The sequence below is a fragment of the Lolium perenne genome, chromosome 2 (genome assembly GCF_019359855.2).
Source record: "Lolium perenne isolate Kyuss_39 chromosome 2, Kyuss_2.0, whole genome shotgun sequence".
Classification (NCBI taxonomy): Eukaryota; Viridiplantae; Streptophyta; class Magnoliopsida; order Poales; family Poaceae; genus Lolium; species Lolium perenne.
The window spans coordinates 295,340,002-295,349,986 of NC_067245.2; the positions used below are offsets into that span (position 1 = coordinate 295,340,002).

The following is a 9,985-nucleotide window of genomic DNA, read 5'->3' on the forward strand; positions in this document are numbered from 1 at the left end:
AGCTGATTTTGTAGACTATCTAGGCTCTTCTAAACTCTGTCGTCTTGATAGTTGGGTTTGTTGTATAAATTTTTATTCTGACACAATAAAAATGCTGCTTCCCTCTTAATCAGAAACTGAAGTTGTGAATTTTGTTCTTCTGTATTCAGAACCTAGGGAAGCGCACATGTAAATTGTATTAATTCATGGTCTTAAATTATTTCTATAGGTCGACTATGCGTAGCATGGATTCTTCTGAATGCTTTTGTAGAAGTATGGATTCAAAACCTTGTGTTTACTTGTTTTGCATTTTGTTCACCAAGGTTGGATGCAGTATGCTAAAGTAGATGGGGCTCAAAACATTGTAGGATTGTAGACACCCAATGGTACTCATTCTTATCTTCACTTTGGGTAGTTCTCCTAGTGAGTACTGAGTACTTGTTTTGCACTTATCTTCACTTTGAGTAGTTGTTATTTGTTAAAACCACTTTTGACTTCTAAAATACGCAGATGCTCAAGTCAAAAAAAAAAAAAAAACCCGCAGATGCTCAGTTCAAACGAGGATCTGTTCAAAACAAACACAGATGTGCAATCCAACTTCTTTAGTATGGCATCTGAATTGCTAAATATTGAATTGCAAAATAGTTTTCTTCCGTAGGTTTTTCTACTTGCATACTGAATATTCCATTGACAATTTCTTATTGTATCTTGGTAAATTGTGCTTGAACAGGATAATTGCAACTAGCGCACGAGAGGCGCAGCTTCCATCCTGAGAGCATGGTGAGCATATTGTCCCTACACTAGATATGCATATTCTTCTCCTTTTCATCTTTGGATGTGTTAGAAATCATGGAAAATCGTTATGGATTGCAGCAATATCATTCATCATTCACACACTTTGCATTTACCTATTATATATGTTCAGACAGATGAATCATACAATATCTTGTATATATGGATTGATGGAGGATTCACTTCGGCTGGCAAGAAGGCGAATCAGGCTTAGCCGACGAGCCCCAGGTTGCGGCGGCCTCGTCCCTGAGGGCCTCGTCCCTGAGGGCCTCGTAGAGCTCCTGCGCCACGCCGACGAGGAAATGGTCGGCACCGTGCCGCGCGAGCAGCGAGAACGACACCGGGACGCCATTGCGTATTCCCAGTGGAATGCTGATCTGGCAGAACCCTGACAGGCCGGCGATGGAGAGCAGGGAGAAGGCCTTCGCCCGGAAATCCTCCAGCATTGCCGCTTCCATGCGCAGCCTGGGCGGCGCGTCGGGGACAGTAGGGATCACCAGGATGCCGTCGTCCTACAAATCGATACGAACTTCGTTCAAGCATAGCAAAACAGAAAGATGAATTCTTTTGAGCAGTTGCATGATTGATGGGTTGGTTTGTTTACCTCTAGGGAGCGGCGAGGGCGGACCTGAATTCGGTTCTCACGGTGTGAAGATCCTCCATGGCTGGATCATCTGCCGAGGCGGCGGCCTCTTGCACCCATTCCCGGATGCCAGGGCCGAGGTTGGGCTTTACTGTATTTATCCACTCTGCGTAGTTAGCTTTGAATTCAGACCTGAAAAATAAGTGGTACATCTTCACAACAGAGATGACACTCATGCATGTGCCATGATCGAGTTCATAGATCTGACTGAATTCGAAAATGCGACATGGTGTGCATCCAGCTAAAGGGCTAAGAACTTGTTCGTACAATACATTTGCTTGATTAATGTCGGTAGTAGGTATAAGAGGCAATTGAATCCAAGAAACCTTAGAAGCACTGGCATGACGTGCGAGATGGCAGACATAGCCGGCACACCAGATGATGCAGACAAGCTGACGACGATGAACTTGCCGATGCTCGGAACGTTGTTGGACATGAAATCACCAAGATCTCCATTGTCTACTACATCACCTGTCAGTTATGTAGCTGGAAAGTAAGTGACTGATCTCTGCTCTGCTCTGCCATGATGAGTTCGACTCGACGAGTTCTGCTAGCTAATGCTTACTGCTGAATGTCTTGACCGCTGAAGCGTTGACGATCTCGTAGGTGCAATTGTCCAGAGAGGAGCTCAGGATCCGTAAACAGTCTGCCTGTTCCAAATTCAGTTGATCATGTCCTGCTCCAGCATGTGCATATCCTAGGAATTTGGGTGCTGGCAGAAGGTGGCTCTCTCCTCCGCCTCCTCTTCTTCGGGCACTGGCGATGGAGGGTAGACGGCCAAGGAGCTCGGGAACCTCGCGCTGTTCCTCGCCTACATGGCGCCTTCTACCTGGATTAGATTGGGGGCCTGCACACGCTGCCCTTGGGGTTACAGGTGCACGTCGTTCTGCTTCCTTCATTGAGCTAATTAAGGATAAAAGATGAACACCAGTGCCTAGATAGATGAATGAATCCATAAATAATCCCCTGTCTCTTGCTTGCCTCTAATTTGCAGTAAATAAGCAGATGACGATGTGAATGTACTACATGATGGTTACACTCTATGTGCATCGTTTGGTAAAAGTGAGATGTGATAAATACTCATGGAATATCTTTAGCATATTAAATACATGTAATAATGTGAGCGTTGCTGCTGGCCGGCAAATTGGCATTATCACTTGCTCTGTCACATTATTCATTCGTTCGAGCTACACTTGCATACAGTTGTAGATAAGAGCCATATCACTTGTTTTATTACATGGATGCTTTGTTCATTCACTTGCATACAGTAGTTGGATAAGTTGCTATGTTGTCAGTAAAAGCTTTGTTTTAGTATTGATAAATTTATTTGGCTCCTCATTAGTGAGCTTTTTACTATCCTTGACCATTTTTATAGGCTGAATTTAAGCTCAATTCTCTCAGATGCGCAATGTACCATTGACACCTTCTGCGACTCCCCGGCTTCCCATGTACCCTCTCATGGCTTCTCTTGGGCCGCAACTTTTCTGTGGGCAAGCTACACCTGGTATGACGACCCCTCAGGTACTGTTATAAGTTATATTCTTACTTTCATTTTGGACTTAACTGTATTAAAGGAGAAGCAGTATATTTCCATGGTAGACAAGAGAGAAGGTAGCACTAACTTGAGCAATATAAATTGTCAGTAGAAATATTCTTCGGGGTTAATGGTTTATCACTTTTATACGAGTGAAACAACATCAGTGTTCAGTATCCAATTTATTCTTAATGCCATGTGTGTTCGGTTGGGAAGATGGTTCCATATTTTACATTTCACAGAAAATTACGAGAGTTTCTTTGTGGTTCATCTAGATCTGAAAATTATCTCTTTAAGGTGCATTCAGTTTAATTATTGTTTTCTTAGGACTGATCCAACACTGAAGACTATGCAAATTATTTTTTGTGGAATACTATTTTGAAGCAGTACTGTAGAAGGCTATGGAATTGGCACTATGTTGCCATCTCTTCAGGCAACAAGTGCATGTCTCAAGGATAGTTATGATCCTTGCATTAATGCTTGTATTGCATCAAAGAAAGGTAGATGATTCACATGTTTCGGTTATGCAAGTTAGCTTGCGTGGATTTGTGATTACTGGCCTTTAGAAACATGTAAGTGCTGCGAGTTCAGCTCAATTATGTTATGTTCTGTAAAGTGAAGCTGCAGTTCAGTTTTGTGAACCGTGAGTTCATTTTAGTTCTGTAAGTTAATTACCAACAATGCAGTTCGGTTCTGTAGTTACACTTGTGAGTGCTGGGACAATGATTGCTAGAATTGTTACTTACTGATTTTTTTGGTAAATGCTGTAATGAATTGCGTACTTAAAAGAGTGCCTTATTTTAATATCTAAGCACTTTTAAGTACTGCCTTTATTTGCATTTGCAGGCTCTTTTCAAGAATGCTTGAAATTCTAATCAAAGGCATTTCAGAAAAGTGCCTCAAAAAATAAATAAAGGCATTACTAAAAACTGGCCCAAACTGAAATCAATTGCACTTTACAAAAGTGCCTCAAAATCAAAATAGAGGCAGTGTTTAAAACGCCTGCATACAATTTTTGAGGCAGTGCTGAAAAAGTGCCGGCTGAAACCATTCTCGTCACTAGTAAAATGCAGCAGTTTTTTTCTGCCTCTAAACAGTATTGCCGGCACTTTGTGTGGAATTAGCAGCAGTTTTTAGTGCCTCTGAGTCACCTGAGTAGTTTGCTCTATGTCAGAGTATCTCGTTCCAGGTTGGGAGGCAAAATTCCACTCTCAGAAATTGAGAATAAGCAAGTGCATGTATGCTTGCCCTATCCCAGAGTGATCCACGATAGCCAACTGCCGCGCAGCGGTAGGGCGCTGTTCTGCGTCGCGAGCCGTTCGATCCAAGAGCGCGGTCCGCATCAATCTCGATAGTTCGTGCAGTCCCAATTTCCCCCAATGCGGGGTAAACCCTAGCCCGAGCCGCCGCCACCCTTATTCTGTTCCTCGTCCGTTCCTCTCTCCCACGCGCCCGCCTCGACCTGCCTCCATGGAATGTCCCACCTCTCCTCATTCATCCTTCTCCCTCGATGAGCTTGCACCACCCCTTCGCTCCGCCTCTCCTTCGTGCTCGTTGAGTCGGGAACGCACGTGCCCATGGCTGTAAGATAAGCTCTGGCTGTAGCAGCTCTGAGTTTCTTTCTCTTTTACTACTTCCTTTGAATCTCCTGTTTCTCGTTTCCAGCAGGACCATTGGAGGAGAAAAACTAACCAACTAGAAAAGCAGAACTGGCAGCAACAAAAACTCTTTCACGGCACCGCAGCAGCCAGTTGATTCCCCAACTCATCTCATCTCCTAGAACACCTCTTTTCTCTGTATTTTCCGTTTCAGCGTTCGATCTGGTTTTCATTGTTTTCCCCTCTCCTCAATCCTTTTACACAATCTGATTTTTGGATCATTTCAGGAGGACCAGGAGTTTGTTTTATTCGATAGAGGAGCACACCGTTCAGAATATGCAGGCAAGACAAGTAATGAACTACAATTTTATTTTTCAATGTGGGTGCTCCAGTGAGCATGATAAATTGTGTTTTAACTGCTAAGTACTGGGTACAATGTGTACAAGAAATTAATCTTTAGGCTGACTGATGTCACACAAATAATTGATGAAAAAAATCTTGGGCATATAATTTTTTGTGTTAGTGCCCTCTACATGTTTGTTGTTATGCTTCATACAGCTGAATCTATTTTTTTTCAGGTTTTCTGACTGCATACACATGCTCATAGACGAGCACACGTCCCTGGCGAGCAAATGCAACCCATGGCCGCCACGCCTATGGGTGCAGTTGGGTGGTCATTGTGGTGAGCTCTCTGTCTCTCTCTTCTTCAGTTTTCTTTTCTGCCATGGCTCAAGTGACATTTAGTTGTTGTTAATTAGAATTAGTGATGGATTTGTGAGTTTGTCACAGGTTTTTCTCTCCTAACGGTATAATTAGACAAACTGAGCAATCACGCCAATTAGTTTGTCCCTTATAATGGCGGTGAATCTTTGGGCTTGGTTAACTGTATAAGGAAATAATTTTCCAGCAGCTTTAAAATACTAAAATGTGTGGCATCGTCACTTTGTAGGTTGGCTGCGTAGCATCGGTGAAGTGTAAAATTTCTAGAAAACACAACAGATAATGAGGTATCTTTGAATGCAGAAATCTGTAGAAAAGCAATATCCGAGCTGGAAGAAACCAATTGGCATGACCAGATAGAACTTCAGACTAGGTAAGCTGATGGGTCCGTTTGTTTTTATGTCTGATGCAAAAAAATGAACCAATCAGGATAGACCTTGGATTTCATGTCTCATTCAATGTATCATATTCCACGTGTTGCCATAGGCATTCATGCAGTGGCCGATGGAAGCAGCATCAGTTGAGAAGCTAGAGAAATTACCACTTGATAGCATCCTTGTAAGGAGTATCATACGCCTCATACATTTTCTGAATTTGTTAAAGATAACATCGTTAAAGATAACATCTATCTACACTGACGATGTTCACAAACTCAACCTCATGATTTCTCTGTAAACTTGATGAGATCCGCATGACAGAAACTGTGTGTAGCAAAGTTTGCATGAGCATGTTCAATTCGTTGGAATTCAGGTGACTTCCTATTGAGGTAATTAAGCTAAAATTTTACATGTTATTTTCATGAAAATTTTGTCAAATATTTGCATACTATTCTAGGACTATCTGCTTTATTTGCTTCCTATAATAAATAAGCTCTGGCGTTTCTTGCTTCCGGAGGATCAGCGGGAATGCATGGTTTCTGGATGCAACCGCCTTCGTTTGGTTGCCCAGGATATTTTCAACCGGGCTACTTGGCGGCATGTTAAGAGATTACATGATGCTTAGTTTGCTTCGTACTTTTTTATTTTTCCGATGGTTGATTTTTGTATCGACCCTCGCTGATCCATGAGTTGTAAACTTGAAACTGGAATGTTTTAATAAAAAGGCTGTGTGCATCAACCGATGCAGAGGCCAGGGAATACCCCATTTCGAAAAAAAAAAAAATTTGTTAACTTGCCACCAAGAAAATTTTGTTCTGGTAAGAATCTAACTTTTTCCTTTTCTTTTGCAGGTGATCTAAAGTTCATGAAAGTTTTAAGAAATGGCTTCCGATGATTTAAGCTTCCATTTCATTGCCAACCCGCCCGATCCTCTAGAAATTATTACAGACCAGACAAGGTCTTCTTACATACTACAACCTATTTGTCTTATTTTGCTTCTTTGGTTCTTCTTGAACAATCATGTTGATCATGATTATTGTTCTCTATTATAGCTCATAATTAGGGGTAAAAATAATAGGTCAGGGTACTATGACTTTATAGCGGTAGTGTTTTCCTTTTTCTGCATTTGAAGGAATGTATACAATGTTGTTATTGCATGAGTGCTTGATTCATAGGACACAAAGAACCAAATTTAGATATGGTAAAAAAACCATCCAGGGAGGCGCGCAACACTCAAAATTGTTTGAGTTCATCTAATTGCTTATTGACCAGGTTTTCTTAAAACATTTTGCTTTTGTTCATAAATCGATTCTGGGGAAATCAGGTCTGGACAAACTCTAACTCCACTACTATTAACTCTGTTAAATTTTGTGCTTCTGCTCCTATATCTCTAACAATGCCCAAATTGTCTTGCCATGTCCATCAGATACTTGAGATAGTTCCAATCACATGTGTATGTCTTCCTTAAATGGTTTTTTTTTTTCAAAGAAGCTCAGGTAACTATTGTTCATGTGAGAACCGTGTATGCTTTGCTGCTCTAACCATTTTCATTCGTCCATTAAAAGAATGACATACATAGTATAGCTACATTGATACATTGACATTCCTTCCAATTTATCTATAATTCGTGCTAGGAGATGTAATAGCAGTATTGTTAAACGATTACATGATAAGAATCTATTTGAGAAAATCTACTACATACTGTACATTTATCATCTTAGGCTATATCCATAGCATTTGTCTCCATTGTGTACAATGTTTAGGATAGTTACACTCCTGAGTATTCAGAGATCAATAAGACAGTGCAAGATCGTTGCCTCTACCAATATAGGTTATGAACACCAAGACAGTTGGATGGAGGTCAGATCGGAGTATAATGAAGTTTCTAAAAAAAAAAGAGGAATGTGAGCTCCTACCTGTTTCATCATAAAATTCCCTTGTACTAACTGTCTTAAGTTGGTCTTGCACCATATTCATTTTCTTCAATGCCTTTCGGCCTTCTCTTTTTAGGTTCGAGATAGATTTGATGTATCTGCGATCTCCCCTTAGTCTGCCAACAAGTGTCACAATTAGGGCGATGATTGGTCTTTTATAAATCTAATTATTCTAGGTAAATAGGATGAAATAAGGATCTATGTTGGCTATGGTGCCATACATAATTTAGCACTGCATTATCCTTATTTTTTTATGTAAGCTACTTCATATTTCGTGATGCACATACTTGGGTTGTTTTACCTTATTGGGCCGAAAAAACCAACATTGTTCTATTATTGAAGAATGTTATGTGAACTGTATAAACTTGCTTTCCTCTATTGCTCATTATGTTGTAATATTTGCATTGAGTTGGATTCAGATCTCTTTTGCATTCTAATTTTTGCTAGCAAGGGTTACACCTATTTTTATTAAACAAAGGTTTCGCACATACTTATCGTCCTGTTAATTACTTATGTAGTTCATGTAGGATAAATTCTTTGATTGATGAAACTATGATATCATGCTTCTTGCCTAGTCAGTTTTTTTCTTATTTCGGTCGTAATTAGAAATCACACCATATACTGAGGCCTTTCTGTTTCTCCTCTTTTGTCAGAACTAATCAATGATGACGAGAGGACATGACAGTTTCCTGGAAAAGATGGCCATGCAGATTGGCATGCCAAGGTCCAAGACAGGTACCTCCCGTGACTTGATGAAGCAGGGCATCCACATTGAAGACCGAACAGGGGCGGCAGCGGCATGCCAGCGGGAAAAGAGTGAACAAAGAGAGCTGCGACGGACGCTTTGAAGAATTGACCGAAGTGTACGGCAAAAAGGAATTGATAGAGAACAAAATTGGGCAGTGATTGGGATGATGAGATTGGGCTTGCCACTGTATGCCTAGGACGATGGGTTTTCTTGTAAGAGATAGTACTAAGGCAGATTCAGATTAATCCACATCCATTAAAAAAACTCAAGCTAAGCTGTGTGTAGCCGTGTAGAGATGTATGTTGTAACCTGGCCATTAACAGAAGAATCATGGACCGTGGATGTAACATCTAACTTTTGCTTTTTCTACAGCCTGATTGACTATGGATACCTAATAGGAATAAACCTACTATACCATTCTATCAACCTGTGGTTTTCTCGTTTTGATGAGGCATTTGGGATGCGGTTGGAGTCGAAGGAGTGGCGAAAAAAAGAGAGGAACACACAGAATAAAATATGGCTGCTATTGGGACGAAATTGGAGAGCCGCTGTACAGCGAGGAGGCGCCCCATGGGGCGCCCCATCCACTAGTGAGAAGAAAGTGTGAGGGCTCTTGGACGGGTTGCGTCAAGGTTCAGTTCGTAGCTTTCGTGGTTTCCTTGAAAGAGAGTCGACAGGCCAAGTAAATCTGTGAAGCGAAGCGTGCCAGGGTGGGCACCATGTAGCCAGCAACTGCTCGTGGTCCAGTTTAAAAAGCTAGGAGGAAATTGAAAAGTGCAGTGGTATCACCATCACTAGATAGACATTCTTCACAAGCAAGCACGTGAGCACGAATAAACCTTCCTCAAACTTGAAAGTCAAAATCCAAAAATTATTGCAAAATCTTATGCGTGTGAGTCCTGGCTTTCGAAATATTTGCCCATCCCTATATCCGCCGCGTATACGATCATTCATACATGTGCTATTCTTCTTTCCACGTGTTAAACTTCTCTTCTTCTCCCAGTTACACAAGAGGGGTATTGATATGTTTAAGCGGATATCTTGTGTCTGGCTGGTTGGCGACATACTAAGAGGATATGTTGATTTATAGTCTTCCTATGTGTTTCTTTCGAGGGTTGATTCTTGATGATGAGTGATTTGTAAACAATACTACTTTGAACATTTTTTAATAAAAAGCTGTGTGCATCACCATGATGCAGAAGCCGGGGTAGACCCCATTTCGAAAAAAAATATGTTTAAGCGGATTAACTAGACATTTCCATTAGTTCGGATTTTTGATTGCGTTGACTAGTGCATAAAGCTTAACACCTTAGATTAGTCGTGGTAAGGGACAAGTATAATTTCATCTTTTTTTCGATAAAGGGAATATATTAATATCAAAAAGATATCAATTACACCCAGCCTCTGCAACGACGCACCACCCTAATGGCACTACGGATGCACACAGCCAAAAAAAGGAAAAGAAAACTAAGAAACAAAAGTCCCGCAACATTATCTCGGGCCTACCAACAACAATACATCCACCGCCAAGACAACATATGAAATACAGACTCTCCAAACACGACGCCTCCAAGAAGGGAACATTGCTCTAACACCGTCGTCGCCCGATCAACGATCTTAGGTTTTCACCCTGAAGATAGTCCTCACTCTCGAAACAATG

At 41.2% G+C, this 9,985-nt stretch overlaps 1 protein-coding gene and 2 long non-coding RNA genes across 7 annotated transcripts; 2 read left to right on the top strand and 1 right to left on the bottom strand.

The window, feature by feature from the left end:
- Positions 1-1,146: 1,146 nt before the first annotated feature.
- On the bottom strand, positions 1,147-2,553 carry LOC139836179 (amidase 1-like). The gene is made up of 4 exons (XM_071826741.1): positions 1,980-2,553; positions 1,741-1,885; positions 1,376-1,546; positions 1,147-1,283 (listed from the first exon to the last, which is right to left on the bottom strand). Exons 1-3 carry the CDS (start codon positions 2,368-2,370, stop codon positions 1,378-1,380), a joined length of 705 nt encoding a protein of 234 aa, XP_071682842.1. The 5' UTR covers positions 2,371-2,553; the 3' UTR covers positions 1,147-1,283; positions 1,376-1,377.
- Positions 1,542-4,016, top strand: LOC127336172 (uncharacterized). Its single transcript, XR_007873196.2, has 4 exons — positions 1,542-1,907; positions 2,021-2,288; positions 2,816-2,935; positions 3,276-4,016. It is a non-coding gene; the product is annotated as an uncharacterized lncRNA (long non-coding RNA).
- Positions 4,017-4,183: 167 nt separating this feature from the next.
- LOC127336174 (uncharacterized) lies at positions 4,184-8,594 on the top strand. 5 transcript variants are annotated; one of them, XR_011752773.1, is made up of 5 exons: positions 4,188-4,531; positions 4,614-5,228; positions 5,570-6,032; positions 6,495-7,547; positions 8,231-8,594. It is a non-coding gene; the product is annotated as an uncharacterized lncRNA (long non-coding RNA). The 5 variants fall into 5 exon arrangements; XR_011752774.1 differs by having other exon boundaries at positions 4,191-4,531; positions 6,495-6,601; XR_007873197.2 differs by having other exon boundaries at positions 4,191-4,531; positions 5,570-5,639; positions 5,753-6,032; positions 6,495-8,594.
- The last annotated feature ends 1,391 nt before the right edge of the window (positions 8,595-9,985 follow it).

Excerpts from the sequence above, each read along its gene's own strand:
- LOC139836179 (XM_071826741.1), bottom strand. The coding sequence starts at position 2,370 with ATGGATTCATTCATCTATCTAGGCACTGGTGTTCATCTTTTATCCTTA. Across the intron at positions 1,886-1,979 it reads AGCGGTCAAGACATTCAGCA|GTGATGTAGTAGACAATGGA; the intron begins GTAAGCATTAGC and ends CATAACTGACAG. Across the intron at positions 1,547-1,740 it reads GTCATGCCAGTGCTTCTAAG|GTCTGAATTCAAAGCTAACT; the intron begins GTTTCTTGGATT and ends CTTATTTTTCAG.